The sequence below is a fragment of the Diadema antillarum genome, unplaced genomic scaffold, assembly GCF_040938485.1.
Source record: "Diadema antillarum isolate AM-2024a unplaced genomic scaffold, OU_Dant_1.0 scf00000091, whole genome shotgun sequence".
Lineage (NCBI taxonomy): Eukaryota > Metazoa > Echinodermata > Echinoidea > Diadematoida > Diadematidae > Diadema > Diadema antillarum.
In genome coordinates, this window is record NW_027270980.1 from 2,457,501 (window position 1) to 2,478,052 (window position 20,552).

At 39.1% G+C, this 20,552-nt stretch overlaps 1 protein-coding gene and 1 non-coding gene across 2 annotated transcripts in view; one reads left to right on the forward strand and one right to left on the reverse strand.

The window, feature by feature from the left end:
- The window catches only part of LOC139718197 (ADP-ribosylation factor 1-like 2), a 52,327-nt gene that overhangs the window by 8,663 nt on the left and 23,112 nt on the right, over positions 1-20,552 (reverse strand). Inside the window, exon 2 of the mRNA XM_071629678.1 lies at positions 4,672-4,848. Coding sequence (XP_071485779.1) covers positions 4,672-4,848 — 177 coding nt within the window. The remainder of the gene's footprint in view (positions 1-4,671; positions 4,849-20,552) is intronic.
- On the forward strand, positions 11,593-11,664 carry Trnad-guc (transfer RNA aspartic acid (anticodon GUC)). The gene has a single exon. It is a non-coding gene; the product is annotated as a tRNA-Asp (tRNA).

Consider the following 20,552-nt stretch of genomic DNA (forward strand, 5'->3'; position numbering starts at 1 on the left):
AGAATGTCTGGGTGATATACCCAACGTAAACTCCACGTTCTAAACAAACTTTATCGTTTGGATTCTGTTTCATGCATCATAAGGACAAATTCCTTATCTGTGAACAACAACATGAAGTTTCTGTTTTCTAACAGTAACAGCAATTTTCCATGATGACTTACAGGCAATTTGTATTTTCTTTCAAGAATCATATCATTGTTTAGCGTAAAATCAGAAATTTTCGAGTGAATGAAATTTTCGCAAATTTCGCGAGGAGCCAAGATTCGCGTTAAACTGCACGTGAAAGTTCTTGTCTGCACTGTAATGCACTGAATGCCAGCGGCAACTCGCGAATATTTCTGGTTTTACAGTATGAGATATCACACCGTACCGACATCATTATATTTCGTTTCGTTTCATCTTTGACCTCTTCTGATGTCGTTGAAAATTAGTGAAGCACTTCAGAGGGCCTACATATCAAGGATGGTTTATTTCCGGTCAAGACATTGACCGGATGTGATACGTCCTGACATAAAGGGTAAAATAACTCTACCTTGGAATGGACCGATTGCACTGTTATCTGTCCATATTGTTGAAGGTTTCGCAGTTGACGATGCTCATCTATTCCGCACTCAATATTTGTGACAGTAAAAAAAAAAGAAGGAGAAAAAATAATAATTCTAATTGTTATTTTGGGTGCCAGACTACAAACAAGCAGTGGTGTGTTGTTGTCTCCATATATGATGTGCTTATTAGTCTTTGTTGTATAAATGTTTCACTAAGATTCTTTTGTGTTCATGGCAATATCCAACCCTTTACCTTCATAACGATGAAAGTCACGTATACCCCCCATGAAATATAAAAATCAAACAAATGAATAATGAATAACGGAATTGAAAGTAATTAATTAATACAGCTTTTGGTGTATATATGCTCACTAAATTTTAGGATCAAGATATCAAAAAAAAAAAATTCCTGGAGGCTCCCTATATGGTCCTACAGTCCAATGCGACAAAATAAGAATACTGGTATTTTAGATGTGACGAAATAAAGTTATTAGTACGAATAATTACGAATGCCACTCAAACTCATTGCAGTAGAAACAACTGTCCTTCTGAAAATGACCCATCATGATCAAGCTTCTTTTGAAACGACTGGCAACAGTATCTTTAAAAAATAATTTAACGGTGGAATACATTAGGCCTAAACCCTCACGACAGTAATATCTAGCTCGGCTCTGTCTGTGAGATTAGCAGGGTCACAACATTGAAGTGTCTGTGCAATTACTGCCATACAGAGATATCCCTCCCCGCCCCCTCCATCCCTCCCGATGATCTGAAGAAATATTGTCTCCGGTGCATGGATTAAAATTTACAATACCATGCAATTTAAGACGCGAATCGGCGAAATTAATAAGTAGAGGAGTTAAAAATTAAAAGACACTGCAAAATTAACACAGACGATGCAGTATATAGGACAATCATTATCTCAGTTAAGCGTATGTGGCGCTCATGAACTCTTGGTTGACGAAATCACTTCGAGGCAATTTGCCAAGTGATTTTTGACAGCGCCAAACTCATTTCTTCGCGATAAAAATACGAAATGACTCAACTGGCTTGGATGACAGGTAATCCCCTCTTTCTCCTCCATAACTGATCCCAGACGTTTAATATTTGGACCCGGGCCTCGCCTATACGACAATGACAGCCCGAACAAACCAACCAATGACCTTGTTACTTCCAACCGTAATTAAAAGCGCATTTTCCTCTTCTTTCTCTCCCCGTTTTTGTGTAAGGTGGAATGGGGGGGGGGGGGGGGCATCGAGTAAATTGAGAATGTAGAGTATCGTGACAGAAAAGTACTGATCTAAAAGTGTCACGTTCACACGTCATAGGATATTGTCATGCATCTAAACGTGGTCGAGATGCGGTGCAACATGGATCCCTAAATGTCACGTCAACATTTTTAACCTCCCATTCAGCTGTTCGATCTCGACAACATATTGTTTACAGGAAACAATAAAATGTGTCGTTTCTCATTTGTATGTCTGAACACAGCGAAACTTTCATTGCTGCTGTCTTTCTGTTGTCGCATATAAAGCCTGACATTGACAACATCAGCACAAATCTGGGGTTCAAACGGAAACCGGCATTTCCGAGAATTCTTGATCAACTCCGCCATCTCATGGCACCCGTAATGTTCTCCCATGACTTCCCGCTGGTAAATAATATGCGGAAGACAGCAAGAGGTCCCGACCTCCTACATGTAGCTTAGCGTGATAATTTCTTCAGGAATTCACGGTTTTACTGGTGTCAATAATTCGACGCGAACTTGTACTAACATGCTTGTATCATACGAAAGGAAATTTATGACTGTTACTAAAAAAAATGAATGGTATGAAGTTTTCTTTAGGGATTATAACAATGAAATTAAACAAATTGCAAGAAATAATTGTAATATGTTTCAGAAAAAACAAATGATGTTTGCTCAGATACTTGTTTCTTGATATGTTCTGTGACACGACAGTTCATTCTATGTTTCCAACTGCCTTTTTGCTGAATAGAAATATTAAAATGTATTAGATGTTTTGTACTGATGAAAATTACACTTTGAACAGTGGCGGATCCAGAGGGAGGTGCATCCGGCGCACGCCCCCCCCCCCCTTTATTTTTAGTTAAAAACAAAAAGAAATAAAAAGAAAAAAAATGAAATGAAACTCGAAAGTGGCAACAGAAATAATAGTTGCCCCCCCCCCCCTTTACAGAATTCCTGGATCCGCCCCTGTTGAAATAGAATGATGAATATCCCAATCGGAGAGAGAAATAGTATCGTGATAATATCAAGGAGCAAACTAAACAACGTTGATGCACGTGCGTGCTTACGTATGTGATTCTTCGCGTGTGAATACAATCCACTACTCTTGCTTTTAAGTTTTAGTCCATTTATTGCGGATCATCATTGCATATTAAAGTGTTGAAGTATACTTTGCTTTAAAGTGCAATTATGTAATTGGATGTTCTAAGGTAACCATTCGCCCACCCAATTGTTTCCATGTCTCGTTCTGTCTATACCCTATAAAAGCACATGTTATATCTACCAATCTACTCTTGTTATCTGCATAGTTTTTGTTATCACTTTTCTTCTAATTCTTGTATTTAAATGTCTATGCATGTGTATCCATTTGACATTTCTCTCGAATTAGCAAAACAGTGACCGATATTGTCATTTGTTCCTGTATCATTAAGTAATTTCTGTTCATCTAAATATATACCTCCGACATCTATCCCCATACTTCTGAATGTTTCTCGCATACATCTGAAATCTTTTGTGGCTTTTCCTTCGAAAGGAAAGCGCCCTAAAACAGTGTTACGAAAGGTCATGGGAAGAATGTCTGCTGCGGTATAAAAAAGAAGAGCAAGGGGTATCTGAATCTTCACCTCGACATTTTGTGTTATCTTTTCTTTTTATTTTTCTTCCAACGATGGCATTATTGAAATAGAAGGGCACCTTGGTTTTTCATCAGCTCCACTCATATATTTGAAAGGCATGTAAAAGGGGGATAATCACCCTATGACAGGAAGCCTTCGAGGAATTTATGGGATGTCTTCAACAAGGGTTAGGAGGTTTATCCAACATCAAAGTTGAAAACGCCTTTGACTGCAAAATTCCAGCAGTCGATTGTTGGCACACTTTTCATATTATGAGGGGGGGGGGGGGAGGTCTTGTGACGGTGAAGTTCGTTTTGCCGATTAGAGCCGAGGAGGTTACGAAAAGTCACACGTCAAGAAGCCTCAAGCATCCAACATTGTTTGTGCCAAACATTCTATCTGGCCTGCGTCATATCTGGTTTATTTACTCTTCAGTAATCGTCCTCAAGGGGCGCATGTCTCCGATGTCTGACCCTTGAGAAGAGTTCAAGCAAAGAGGGGAGGAGGGAGGACGGCATCTCCATGACGACCAAACGACACGGAGAGAGGAAGGGATCAGTGTAAATGCTGTAAAGAGGGTGAAGAGATGAGGACAGAAAAAGATGAGAACAGACTGAGGGAAGGAGAACGGGGACCAGCAAAATACTTGGCTAAATGTTGGAGGAAACAGAGGATGACAAGTTAGATGAAGAGGAAGATATAACGAAGGGAAGAAGAAGAAGAGGGGGAGAAGGAAAGGAGGATTTAGCAGAATGGAGAAAATTTGTGGAGGAACAAGATGACAAAATAATGGTAGAGGAAAAATACAGGGGAAGAAAAAAAGATGAAAAAAAGATGGGAATAGGATAGATATAAGTGACGGCAAAGCTGAACGTGTGATTGTAGCTTCTGTCTGCCTAGGAGGAGAAGGACCGAATTTGGAGCATAAGAGGAGCAAGATACACAATAACGAGAGAGGGGGAGTTAATGGACTCAGATTCCTACTCAAGCAGCTAGCATGTTGTATCCTCAAAGGATGCAATGACATGAATTATCATGGTGTCTTAACAAGAAGATATAAACGTGGTTTATTACGATGGAAGACTCGTGTTCTGGGAGATAATACTTGTCAATATAATTCTCAGTTCCCTTTGCAGTCTCAACATTATGCAGAGAGGGTAACTGCCACGATCTTGGTGCAATAACACTGATAGAAAGATGGTAAAATAGCAAAGATTTTATACTCGAACGCATGACTGAATGACGGAGTGAAGTGCAGTCTTACCATGTGTCTCGCAGAAGTAGTGCTGCCACAGCGCGCGAACTTTCTGTTGTCCGCCGACATCCCACACGCAGAGTGTGACGTTGGGTACAGGTGTGACGGTCTCGACGTTGAAACCGATCGTGGGAATCGTCGTCACGGCCTCGTTGAACTTGACTCGATAAAGGATAGTCGTCTTCCCTGCGAGAAACAATTAAAGACAAACATGATATGCACAGTGTGGTCCTGCAGCTCCATAGAAGAAATGTATCATCGAAGTTTTGTTTTGTGATTTGTTTTTTTTTTTCTTTCGGAGATATATCTATGATATACTTTTCATGTATATCATGAATTACACTCATTTCATGGTAAAAAAAAATACTGACAAAATGTCCTCTCTTTTTTTTTTAAACTATAGAGTCATGCAAAATCAAATGCATTTTATCACTTGACCACCCTTCCACTCGTATAATGTTAGCACTGTGAACAGTGTGTCATCCTCGACACTTCCGTCCAACAAAGACGGATTTTGTCCACGTTTGTAAAGAATTGACAAACAGGCCGACTTTTGTGGTCGTAATTTAACGCCGATTTTAGAAAACGAACGCTTTGATCTTTAAAACCGCTGATAGGTGCCTTTGCGGTATGAACATTTAATCTTATAGTACAAGGAGAACACAGAGAACATTTTTATGTGTATCCCTTCAAACTCTGTGGGCAGATTGTAGCCAAAAGGTGGCTTCTTATCTTCTATAGCGTGTGGTTACATGTAAGTTGTACAGTGCCTCCAGCACTGATATCCATATGGTAGGAATATATTATGACGTATAAACTGTACCATCGTTATTCATATCGTCTTAATTATTATCGCGATTTTTAAGGGTAAGCCACAAAGTTGAAAGGAAATCGGGGCTTGCGAAAGAGGGCAGCATCCTATCGGGTGGCTTTGACCTCGGCGCTGAACAAAGAAGATAAATGGCGTTGTGATCACCGCAGATAAGCGCAAGTTCTGAGAATATTATGAACACCTTCCTCTTTGTAAAACAAAGGAGCAGGAAGCTCATTAACATGTACATTAGTGAGCAATTTGTTTCGTTATTGTAAAGGCGTCAAGGTTTTGCTACGCTGCATTATACATTCTCAAAGGGGGCGGGTACAAAAATATCTCGGCAGACTATCCAAAATAATGAGACAGACGCCAAGGCGCAGTCTGGGTGATTCAAGAGCATTTACACAGACTATCAGATTGCCTAATTGACAATGATGTTGATGAGGCTAAAATGTTGTGGAACTGTTAACAGTTAAGGTTCCGTAGCTTTCTTGCCGTGCGTCCGATTTTGTTGAAACTAGCATCATTTGGCTTCTTCGATTTATGGTGCATTTTACTGCATCTTACAACGCAAATTTTAACATGAAGTGGAACTGCATTTAAATTGTGCAGAGTTCGGTATGGATTGAACTGAATATTGACTCGGGTGGGATTAATAACGCAGCAAGGAATCTGTGGACCATTTATGAATCAAACACGGTATATAATCATGCGTGGCGTGCATGGTGTAGATTCAACAAGCTGAAAATCTTATGATTACAACTTATTTCAATATGATTTGTTCAGAAGCGTGTATATAGGTAACTGGAAGGTTTCAACAAGTGATCATGGAGATTTCGGGCTTAGCACTATATTGTCATAATACTGATCGGTAATAAAGCGAATAACCCTCGTCGCTAACGAACATACTAAAGTTCGACTAACTCGCTATAAAATGTCAACGATCGGTATAAATATGCCAGTTTTGGCGTGGCCCGAATCATACATTTCCATCACCTGCTGCACGTGTTAAGGAGTCTAAATGTCGGGCAGCTGTAGGGACATGCGCCTGTCGATTTCCCGTCTTTCGACTCAAGACCTCGAAATAGAAACTGAAAGGTGGCACAGGTGACCTCAATCTACCCCTGCCGCCACCTCTCCGGCGGCTATGACTCGCCCCCGGCGCCCGGAGCCACCAGTGATATGCACCTGCAGAGCGACTTAGAAAGCTCTCGCGGTATTTCTGAATCTCGATGTGTGTGTTTAAAGCACGATTTAACTCCATTTGAAGTCGAATGAAAGAGGACATTACGTACCTCAAACAAAACAAAACAAAACAAGACAATACAAAACTACAAAACTACAACAACAACAAACAGATTAAGGTGATGAAATCGCTCCGAAGCTAAGCAGTATCATATGCTTTCATTGCTATGAAGAAAAAAAAAAGAAACATAGAAAAGCATTGCTTTTGTGTGTAAATGACAATTTATTGTGTTCGTTAACGTATATTCATAGTGTGCAGCAGCTGTTTGTAATTTTGTTTGAATGGACTGCAATACACATGATCAATCATGCATCGAATGGATATTTGCATGACAAACTACTGTATCCAGACACAAATTCAATCAACATTAGCGCAACCGAAACAATAGTGCGTGACCGAAACTTTTCATGATGAATGAGTTGACCTCTGCTACTTTTAAAGGAAAATCATATACAGCGAGCATGAACTGAGACTCAGTCATTAAGAAATATAATGACCATTTTCCCCCTCATTAGATTCCCAGATATTCCAGGCACTGCATGGTATATAGGCCTATATAGTTTGATGATGGTAATTCGCTTTGTAAATCTCCTATCATTATCCTGTAGTAAAACAAAACAACAGAAAATCTAAATATTATTATATCAAGTGACACTGGCGTTTGTGCATCGCAGCGTATGTGAGAACAGAATTCAAAAGAGGGCCTTTCGGCTTCACGATAATTCATGACAGTCACAATGTTTGTCTGGCGCTGTGCTTTAGGACATAGCCAATGAGAACACGCAGTTATCTCTCAAGTCACGTGAATGTCTATATCAAGATCTTAGAAATGTTTTTTTTCACATATTTAAGACTCTGTTAGCTAAAGTTATAAAAAAAATCCAAAACGAAACAGTTATATTTGCCAAGCTTTTCGATGATTTTGAAGCTGATGAAGAAACCGGGAATACACTAGTACCAGATTCTGGTAAACTTACTGTCACTGTCATTATACCTACCACTAATATCACCGTCCTTGTATAAGCCGTTATCCAACATGGCTTTTCCTAACATACTAGTATCTGTCTTTGGGAACACTGTTGAGTACAGCGTATGTTCACTCAAAGATTTTCAGTACTTTGACTCATTGCAAAATCATTTTAACCGCTTTTTTTTCCATTGTTCATTCTCATGCAATATTGGAGACAATCAGTGTCGTGCAGCTCAGATTTTTTCCCACTAGAAACATTGTCAAACAATAGCTTTTAGCTGTCTTTCTCGATAAAACCTGATTTGAGTGTCAAAACGAAACATGAAAATGCACATTCCATTTTTATGCTTTATAAGTTTAGCCCATAACGTCAGCTGCATCCCCATGCGTACCCCTGCTAATGCGGTCACAATTCATAAAACCGTATATAGAGCACAGACCTATTTCACTACTGATTTTATAAGCTCGAGATAATCTATGCAACTGGTGGTGGCAATCATACATTGACAGAAACCAAGGTTCAACCATGGAGCTACAAACGTTGTAGCTCCATGGTTCAACATTGCCAACTGGTGCCTGTCATGTTACTGTTCAACGATAAAGTGCCCGAAAAGGAAACCCACGACAAAACGAAACAAAATAGGCTGTCAAATTATCAACAATATGTGTTGCTACCTTATCTCACTTCGCCCCCTTCCTCCCCCCTCCCCCACAGTACAGAATCTGTAATGGATGAGCACGCCTTTTTGTTATAATAAACATGTTTTCACTGAAACACATCATTTCACCCTACTATACTACGTTAAAGGCATAATTTACCATTTGCAGATGAAACAAAAACCCAGCATTAGTGCTTCAAAATAGTTCTAAAATGTGAGTTAGGGATAGAAACAACCAATGTAAAAATACGAATCCGTATATTCAATGCTAAGTATTGTTAAACATACAAAATGTGAACAATAGTTATCATACAAACGTTTCCAGACTAAACCGTCTACAGTTATGGTTTATTGAGAAAAATAGTGATATCTCCTTATAATTCAGGCTATATTGCAAGATTTTTATAGAGTAGGATGTTTTGTGATACAACTGGCCCACGCATATATGCATCAAATGTGATATCTCAAACATTTTATAAACCACTGCTGCCAATGGTAAACAAGACCTTTAATGTACATCAAATTACATATTATAATTCAACATACATGTAATTATTTCCTCTCTTTTGGAAGGGGAAGGGGGGGGGGGGGCATCCGGCCTATATTCTTTGATCGACAGATTCACGATAGATAACGAATATGACGTGATAACGTCTTGGTTCTGATTTTACGGGGTCGTTTTGAACATCAGACACAACGAACGCATAAGGAAGTTATCAGAATTTGCTATCTTTGAGGGACTGACCAGCTTTGTAGTTTTTGTTTTGTTTTGTTTTGGTTTGGTTTTGTTTTACCTTGTTTTGTTTTTACTTGTGTTTCACAATTTGAACTCAGACACGAGGCTGGAATACCACCCTACTCTCATTGTCGGTTTTTGTTTATTGATCCTATATCCGCAATTAATCTTCGATAAATTTAGATTATTCGTTTTGTTTTGTCTCCTAACCCTGTAATAGTTTCGTTTTCGTATTTCGAGGAAGCTCGATCTATCACTCACTTGAATACGTAAAAAGATACGCACCGTACTATACTGCACTGAATACATTGCAACATTAAAGAAACGAAAGAAACACAGAACACAATTGTCATTAGCCTCCATTTAAGCTTCCTCATTCATATGCATGCACGTTTTCCATGAATATGACTATCGTGTTTACGTTTGAAATAGAACATACATAATAAATTATCGTAAAAAAGACACCACACGACCAAATAGGCACGTTGAGTCATTTTGCAGATACGTTCCAAATTCCCATCCCATTGCTAGAAGAAAGTTGTATAAAAATACATCATGTTTAAAAAAAACATGTATGATTTATGAATGTGTAAGCAAATAAAGTGTATTCATGTTTCAGATACTTTAGACGTTCTTAGTTTTCTCTTATGAAGAAAACTACACGGAATAATGTCCGCACACAATTACGGGGTTAGGTGCTCATCATAATCAAGGAAGTACCTTCTTGGTATTCAATTCATATTCGATTCAACATCCCTTTCCCATCATAGAATGAAGCAAGTTGAATATCAAAAACAAGGTATTCTCTTCGAAAGATGAGAAACGACAGCTTCAAAAGATGTTTTCATCGCTTGTTTTGACAAACGTTCTGGCATGTGTGTCGATTATTTTGTTTGTTTGTTTGTTTGTTTGTTTGTTTGTTTGTTTGTTTTTAGGAATATTACCGATCTGGGTCCCGTTTTATAAAACTTGTTATCAGTAACAACTGCTACATTTCTATGACAAATTTGCTCTCAGCCAATCAAATGCAAGGATTTCAGTAGCTTATAACAACTATTGTATTTTGTTATTGACAAAAAGTTTCATAAAACGGGGCACAGATCTTTTTGAGAGAGGCTTATCTGCTTTTGGTGTTTGATGAACTGATCTGGCCTTTCTTCTTCCTTCAAAAATATTTTGCGCGATGACCACACGCAGGAAGGCCTCGGGATTGTTATTTTTTCCGGCAGCATGATGAAGTTAGCTGGATGGTACTTTTTTTCAGCTTTATAGGTCGATTAGTTTGATAAAGTGTGGAGCTCCGCAAAACCTTTTTCCACGAAGTGTGAATCAACATAATCATGTTATTCAGTAATCCCTATTATGGCATCTAACATCTATAAGAATACATTGAAAAGTCATGAAAAACACCTGTTGCAGTTGACTAATGAAAAACACTGTTGAACTTTTATTTGTAATAATGATAATCCACATTTCTAGAATTATGACAGCAGCTGCTGCACGTCCTTTCAATCTCATGCATTCGAAGTATTTAGTTTCTGCGTGGGGCAGGGCAGATGAGATACACACACGGCCGGATTTCGACCCGATTTGAGCCGTAGATACCCGCATAGACCCGCACCGTAACCCGTGTCAATTCCTGATGGATTCCGGAACTACGATACGGCGGTAAAAAAAAAAAAAAAAAAAAAAAAGTTGTCATGTTCAATTCCGTATTGATATCCGAATTGACCGGTTCGAACCGCATTGACTCGCATCGACCCGCTGCAACCCACAGCGTAAAACCGTATGGATCCTTGACGTATACCGCATTGACTTCATTGACTTCATGCAACGGATGATGACAAGGTTGTAGACACTGGTCGATAGGGGTCGAAAAGAATTCAGTTAAGGATTTAAAGCGGATTTTTACACGGTTCTATACGGGTCAATACGGCTCTCTTCGGCTCGAGCCGGGTCGATACGGTTTTAATTCCTTATGGACCCGGTTAGAAATCCGGCTGTGTGTGACTGTAGCATAATTTACCCTCCATTCCGGGACTAATCCGGCTCATATTCACCCGCATCATATCCATTTTGTGACCATGCCGTGTGTGACTGTAGCATTACTTTATCTTGACAGAGTGTCCAACCTGAAAACATGGTTACAAATAACAGGTTAATTTTCATTCAGTGCATGCATGTGCATTATGTAGTATATTAAACATCATTATTTGAATGACAAATATATAAAATTTGAAATAACGATGAACACTCTTCGTCTTGTCCCTATGTTATACAACTGTATAAAGTTAGAACATCAAATACAGTTGTACCAAGAAAAGTCATATAATAAGTGGGTGAGGTATGTAGAAATCTCTGTCCCCATTTAGAATGGTATACACGAGAATCTCACCACCATAGATCTATATGCAGGTTGTGTATTACCGCTCTTCATTCTCTGTAGCACAATCAGCAATCAGCGTTGAGTACTGCTCGCTTTACTGCAGATCGGTAAATCAATAATCCTTGGTAGTATAGTGGTAAGTATCTCCGCCTGTCACGCGGAAGACCGGGGTTCGATTCCCCGCCAAGGAGAACTTTCTTCTTTTTTTTTTGCCACGATATTTTGGTGTTTTAAGATCAACTACATAATCTCACTGGTTACCCCTGAAAGTCATCATCGTGATTTACGTCAATCTTGTTTGAAGGGGGGGGGATTTGAAATTAGTTATTGTGAATGTGTAACCTTTATGTTAGAGCAGAAATGACGAATAGCTCAAGGAAAGGTTTATTGCACCATTTTGTCTCGCTGACGGTTCATTGTCGTGTCATGAAGAACTTGTTTACCTGTCTTTTGAGAGTGTCACGTGATACAGCTCTTTCTGGACGTGTTAGACATCTACAGTACATTATTGGTATGTCAAGGCCCGCCTTATTGTGTGGCGTTGTTTATTTTGGAGTATTAGCACACCTTCGCAAACAATAATCTTCTGTATGACTTCGATAGAATCGTCCAACCGTGGGACGTGGTAAACAACTATCAGTTCTGGGATGGTGAGTTACACCGTCAATAACTGAATTGTATGTGTCACCACAAGTTACATGAGTTTATTACAGTCATATACTACTATAATGGCCTTCCCTCATTTTTGATCAGTCTGATAATCATAATCATAACAGAGACTGTATGAACACTGGCAAAATCGTTACAAGTTTTGAATCTTATAGACTCCATACTATCAAATTTCAACGTTTGCAGCTCTATAAGTGGTACATGACAATGTATAAATAACAGTATCATGTGTATGTTGTGTGGTTGTGCGCGAAACAGAAGGGAGTGTGTTTACATGCATTATATTATAATGTGTGTGTGTATGTGTGTTAATATAAACATATTGTTTGTCATGCAACATACCACATTGGCTAGGCGCCACGCCATTGGGATATCCACAGGGGATATAATATCGCGGTCTAGTCAATCTCACAGTTCTCTGCAAGGGCGGCGATATATTGCAGATGTGATTGTCATACAGTAAGTGCAACGGTCGATGCGTTTTTCGCGCCTAAATTACTTTCTCAGACAAATCAAGCTCGATGCCGAAAACAGGCAGGCAATCGGCATTGCCTACAGTGTGACCTTTTAAAGTTTGAATCTGCCTAATATGTATGTGATATTACATAAGACATCGCCTTTTTAGAGGTGTAATATAACACTTGGCATATCCGCGGGAGTTACATTTTCCCCAAGAGATCATTGTCTCCAGGTAAATATATTTTCCCAGGGACTGTACAAGGATAGACAAGGCGATATTTGTTATATTATAATCATGAATGGTCTACATATTATGTACATCATCATTCTAGCGTCGGCAGCACCGTTTCATGAAAGTGTGTTGGCCCTGACAAGTTGTCAGGCTCTGACAATTTCAGTAAAATCCGTGGTTTTGATTGGCTGAGAAGCTCTGGTCACTGACTGTTACTATATGGTAATTGTCAGAGACTCAACAACTTGCCAGGGCTGACGACTTTCATGAAGCGGTGCCCTGGAGTTATATCACCTGACGTGACGTCACTGCTCGCAACATAACAATTTCGATCCTCGCTGCATAGGCAAGTGATAGCATCATGACCAATCACCGACCAATACATGAATTATGAGGGACCTAGTGGATATATTACATGCATAATATGTTATACAGACATGTCTTATACATACATACATGATCATGATCATATACTTGCATACACCAAAAACGAGAAAGAAACCATACAACCTAATAGTAATCACTCCAATGAATAAGTAAATCATCTCCGCATAGTGATATTAGCAACGATGACATGATATCAAAACACGTCACTTTCGAAACTCATAGGCCACTTCAGTGACAAAATTCTCGGAAGAGATCAAAACATTCAAACCCACTCCCACTCATTTGTCAACATTTTATTCTCGACCATTGAAATGAGAAAGGAATGAGCGACAATTCTGAAAACTTCATCAACTTTAGGTCGATGTACGTAATGGTGCATAGGTCACAAAATTGGGTTGATGACAAAAGACCTGGTCTTCGAACCATCGGACCGGAAAATTTCCGCCGAAAATCTCCTCCCTTTGGTGGACTATGAGGGTTAACCTAGTTCTAAATCCTTATCCATGACAACTGAAACTGTACGAGGCCCATCAAATTTCATACCTGGATGTATGTATCCTTCCGATAATATATCATTATCAAAGCTACTTACGGGCTTTACGTCAACGATAGCTATATATAGATACACCGTGTCCTTACGGCAGAAGAATTCCATGGAACTGTGTTTGTTTGTTTGTCGATTGTCTGTCGATTATGTCACTATGATAACATGCAAAAATACAAATAGCACACATTCAACTTGAGATATATCATATTTGATATACATGGTTTTTGCAGCTTATATTCTCCAAGAAAAAGCTGCCGTTTTACTTAAGTGTACAACCATGGCACTGGAAAAGAGATTCTGTCTTTCTTTTCTTTCTCTTTGGCAATCCGACCTAGGGCCTAAATACAAACTCATCCCCCCCCCCCCCCAAAAAAAAAAAGGAAAAAAAAGATGTTTGTATTGTGATATAGCAGACATCTGGATGATTCCACACTCTGTGCACAATCAATTGGCGGGAACACTCGACTTCCACTATCAGCATGAGTGCGAATGATTGCTGTTCGTAATTATACGCAGCAGCAAAACACACATCACTGCGCTCGAGGCATCTTGCCCACATGTGTAGAGCTCCATGGCATGCTTTCTCTTCGCTTTTTGTTGATGTAGGAATTGGAGAATTGGATTTCTTTGGGGAAAATATTCATACCTTAATCATGAAGATCCATTCTCCTCAATGTAACTACAAACATCGGAGCGTCAAAGTTGATTGAACAGGTTTACAATATAAAGTTGTTGTTAACAGCCTATCTGCTACAGTTCCTTATCCCATTTGGTGTTCAATCTAATTATACAATGTATATCCTTCCTACACTGAAAGATCGGCTTGGTTGCCCACTTGAAGACTGATGTTATTTCTAATAATAAATAAGACAGTTTCTTTCATTTCAGCGGACGAGTACCAACATGTTCATAACGAGCATCACAATTCAAACTCTGATCAACCGCTCGTTCAGACTTGCGATGTCGCGGTGGTTTTTATACTCATAGACCGGAATTTTATATCTGAAAAAGAGAAACACCACAAAATAAGTCGGGTGATTAAAAAAAAAAGCTATAAGACGACAAAAATGTAAAAGCACTCAAACACAACTGCACTTATTGTCAAATTTTAAAGACAAAAGACAGAAACAGAAACACACCTCCTGGAAGTACGACTTGACGACAGGCATTTAACCATTAGAAGGTTGACGTAGGCCTATCCTATTTTAGAACCTAACCACAACTACTTAGTATCCTTCTCGGAACCTCACACAAAGCTGCAATATTATTTCAGATGCTGATTCAAGGTATAGCTCAGCAATAGTTGCCTTTTTTTAGTCACATTGCTAAGGAGATTAAGGCGAGAATTTTCACGCGATTCTGAAATATGATTTTTGCATTAAAGTTATTGAATATTGTTGAGGTATTGTTTCAGCTTCATTCTCATCGAAATCATACACTGCGTTTGTTATTTCTATTTCACACTCGATAGAACAAAAGTATTTCTGTTCTGAACTCCGTCAGATTAACTGAAAAGGAAGGACACGTTTCAATAGTATAACCATGGCCTGTTAAACCAAAAGTAATTTGATGAAAATGAGCCAACGAGGGTTACACAGGTCAGCCGGTTTGGCAGATTATAGGTGAAAGCATTTGAAAAAAAGTCACAAAACACACACACACACACACACACAATCGCACATTCTCACATACACATCATCAGACTGCTGGGGCGGATCCAGGAATTCCGTTAAAAAAAAAAGGGGGGGCTTTTCAAAATCAAGGGGGGCGCATGCTTCCCCCTCCTATTTTTTCTTTTTATTTCTTTTGTTTTGACCAAAAAAAAAATAGAGGGGGTGGCGGCGCTCCCTGTACGCTCCCCCTGGATCCGCCACTGGACTGGAAACTCCGCATCATTTTGAGGCAGACATGCCTGGAAGCGCCATCGCAAAGCACTGCCAAGGTCTCGATTGCTGTTGTGACGAGAACACCAGGCTCCTGCGCTTGTCTCATGACTCGTGTCGTCTGCGGAAAGATTCTTATATCCCGAGGATGATGACCCATTAGGATTTGTCCGAATTCCGATGCAGGAGGAGCAAGATAGAGAGAGATTTTGGCCCGACATGACTTCCATAATTATTGCGGATGATGGGATAACACGATATTGGGCACTGCAACTGCAACTCTATTCTCTCTATTTAATCAGTTTATTTCACTTGAATCAAACAGTCATAACATTATGGACAAAGACATAACACAGGACTATTACACAAAATAGAAGGTAGGCATTCTTGGAGGGATATACGTGTCTGGGTTGAAATAGCCTTGTTTGGTGGATGACAGTTCCTTCTCTACTGAATAACTGAATTACAAAGAGTACAGGCAGCAAGGTAAAGGAAGACCTTATTCAGGACTGAAAGATTTCAGACTAGCAGATAATATAACAGAGATAGAGCTTTTCAATACGTCACAACTCGTGCGCAATCCGCCGTTCAAAGTCACATTCTCTTGACTACGTTCAATAGTCAATATTATATATATATATATACATATATATATATATATATATATATATATATATATATAATATATATACATTTATCTATTTCTCTCTCTCTCTCTCTTTATATATATATATATATATATATATATATATATACATATATATATATATTTATTCATTTATTTATCTATATACAAACATTTTCCTATTTAGAGGTAGTATATATTATCATAATCATGCAAATAATTGTTCTGTTTCCACAGCAGCCAGCCTCTTCAATCTGGTGTCTGAGTAAAAGAGACTAGCTAGTACACCTGAAGTTGAGTGAACTTGATTTCAGACTTTTTTGTTGGAACGCGTTTGATCTTGGAGCTGACAGACTATCCGAGCTGCGCCTTATCCACTGATACGGATATCCGGATGTCATGAATCATCTTTTGACGCCTCGAAATCTAATTATTTCCCCCCGCGACCTCGTCGATGATAAGTTCATTACTTAGAGAGAGGTATCATCTATACCATTAACGGTCTCACAGGTCTTTCCTGCTTAATACCTCCTAGGATTGCAGGCAAAGACGGGGTGGGGGGGGGGGGGGGGAGCAAGATGCTGACCTATCTGGAACATGGATGTGGTAACGGGAGACTATCATTATTTTCAATATCACTGAAAATAAATGTCCGCGAAACACGTTTTCCATACTTTCGTGTCTTTCGAACATCCTTAAAATGTGATGGTTTGATCGAGAATGAGGACGAAGAGAAGAGGAAGAACAAAGAGTAGAGCAATAAAGATAAGAGGTCAAACTATAATGAAAGGAATACTATACAAAAAGACAGAGTACACTTAGTTATGAAAATAAAAAAGGAAACGTGACAAGTTTCCAGATGAATTGTAACACTACATTTTGAAAGTGAGTCTCCTTCCCAAACTATACACAAACATACCAACAAACAAAGTATGACTATGTCTTAACACTAAACCATAAATGCTTGTCGGTCTGTATAATAACTTGATATCACTACGTTTTGCCAAAGCCGGTAATGTTTATTTCTCAGAAACATAGGATTAAATGTCAGAGAGTTCAAAACACGTCTAATTGGTTTCAAAGAGTTTACCAGGGCTTTAAAGCGAGATCTTCGTCTTGTGTGATGTGATTCACCTCGGAAGTAATTACGCGCGCTAGTCTGGCGCGGATCTGATTACGTCAAGCCAATGTCAAAATAACGCGATGCCATGATCATGACGAAGAGCGTTGCGTGTGTGTGTGTGTGTGTGTGTGTGTGTGTGTGTGTGTGTGTGTGTGCATAATATTGTATCGTGAAGTGCTCTCTCTTCAACTTTTTTTTCTCTCTCCCGCACACAAGAGAATAGATACAAAGATTTTGCGAAGTAACCTTGGCCGCAGTTGCGATTAGAATACATCCTGCAGGAAATTTTGACTCCCCCAAGAAGCGCCTTCGTTATGATTATATCCGACGAAGTGAGTTTAAAAAAAAAATCACCACACACACATACACTCACACAAACAACATACACACAAACACACGCACACATACACACACACATGCACACACACACACACACACACACACAATATCAACTAGATAAACAAACGAAATTCCAAAATATAGGCTTCTCGAATAGGATGGATTATCAAAACGAAGAGCGATGACAGGAAATAATAGGTCTTTGGATAATCGCTTCAGCTTCATGACGTCACTGACAAAAATAGAAGAATGTTGATCTGAGCATGGACCCTCCATGATCTGAGAATCTCAAGAGGTTTGCATGCCGGTTAGAACTTGCAGAAATTCTCAGTCATAAGGTGACTATACCCTGCCAGTTTAAACCGTAACAGGTTTTGTTCTTGTGACGGGTTATTGTGGCAGCCATGTATTTACTCAACCCGTGGGTATAACCATCTATCGCGGAGTAGTCGTTAACTCTGCGGCAATCGTGATGATTACTTCGTTATGACATGCGGAAATGCTAAAAATATTTCACTATTGACTTTGCTATTTGACACTCTGCCTCTTTCCCTCTCTCTCCCACTAGTACCTGCCTACTTACATACTTACTTTAATCTTTCCCTTCTTCTATCTCTCTCTATGATTAATAAGTGCGGTCAACATACATTGTAAGACGTCACAGAGAAAAAAAAGAAGCAAATGAACTATTACGCACTGAACGTATTGTTTCTTATTCATACTCCTCCTAAGCACCATTTAAATTTTTCATTCATCAACAAACGACGCGGTGTCTATTGCATGACGTCACAATAACTTGACTCGTGCGGTTATTTTGAAAGGAATACAGACACATGATACGATGACACTGTCACTAATAACAATACCATTATAGATTCCCCTCATTAACTATCTGACTCTACATAGCTATGACAAATCTGGATCTATCAAGTGGCATCTACCACGTCAACTGTTTTAAAGTAAACGCATGAAAAGACAAATTATAGACAAATTAATCACTCAATGAATATGTAAATGAATGAAAAACACACGCATAGATAAACCAAATGTATCTTCAGAGTCATTACTGTCCTCCAAGTACAAGCATTGCGCACATTGCATAGCTGCTTAGCGGTACAAAAGGTACCCTTGTTTAAATACTGTATTATACGGAAGAGAATACTCTACACGACTGGAAATCGACTTCTATCATTAAGAATAACGCCCATCAAAATTGATTGCAAAACGCTTTTTTTTTTAAACACAGATATTTGACACATGCTATAGACTGACGCCAGATCTCAGTTTCAATTTTTAGTCTACAAGGAAATTAGGACTGTGAGTGAGTTTACAAAAGGGCTATAACCATTAATAATTATGTGTGGAACACAGACTTAGAAAATAAGAATCGCTTCGCGTAGCTCTCGTATTCTTTACGTGACTGCATTCTGGACAGTAAGCTTGAAAACCTTAGTAGAACTCATGAAATGATTTGATATGGCATCGGAGGGGGTTAAACCCAATCTCGACGCCGACCAGTCTTAGATTAGGCTTTGACGTAATAAGGATATGAAGTTCATTCATGTCACGACATTGCCTATCAATGTCAAAAGCTATTATCTTATTCAGTGTTCATGGGTTTTTTAAAGATAATAATGATACTACAAAATGTGTCCGTTACTTGCCCTAAATGTTGGGTTTGTTTGGACTTCCGTTGTTGTCCTGATTCATCACCAGTGACGAAATTGTGTAGAACAAATGACGCTGACCAATCGTGAAGACGGTATTCATCCCAAACCTTCCCGATTGACCTTATTAGTCAGGGGGTTTTATTGTACATTTTTCGTTGTTGTCTTGTTTTAGAATTGTATGCCTGTGTTTACCTAACCTCCATCACTTTTCATTGGAATTTCACGCCCTTGACTTTTTGCTCAAACGTCTATTGAAATCTGCTTTACGCTTGGATGCCATCGGGGACGGCATAATTACCACACAGCAGTTTTCTGTTTGGCCTGGTTGAACCACATTTTCACAAGAGCCAGTTGATTTTGCCTCTTTATTTTTTCCATAAACATTAACCATGCCAGTTTTAGGCACACGTACGATTCTCTCAGTCCCACATTATTGTTGCCTGCGTATCCTCGTTGTTTTTACATTGGAAGCCGCAAGTACTCAAGCCGGAAGCGTGAACTCCCCCTAGTTTACAACATCACTCCAGCAACTGAGGGTGAAGTCAAAGGTTTATGGATAAAACAGGGGAAAAGGGGAACAGAAATATTCATTCTTTTGAGGCTTCGATTCCGTATGGGCTGGGCCAAAATCATCTTTTCATATCGAGGTCGTGACCTCTTCTTTCTGAGATGAGGATAGCAGCATATGACGTTTTATTGCACCCTGTGAAATGACACGAATCCAGTTTGAGCTCAGTTATCTGGACGTGGCGAGCTTGTGTCGTCACAAAAAGCTACATTTATATCGATTACACTTGGAAAGATAGAGTCCATGTGTAGGAGTCTTTGGATAGCGAGAAGAAGTTGGAAATGAAAGGTATTCACATCAGTTGGCATTGTATCTGCGAAGGTTTCATATACTGGCTGTACTATTAACATACTATCTCTCATTCACAGCTATTGTGCCTTCACAAATTCTATCATAGAATGTGTGTGATCATTGTATAACATCACCGTATTTTTAATACAGTAACAATTAACCATAACAATTAGGTGTTAACCACTGCATTATCGAACATTCATCATGTCGATTGTATCCTGATTGTTTTCTCATATAAACACTGAACGAATCATGGCGCACCGTATTCTTTATAATTTAGTCGATT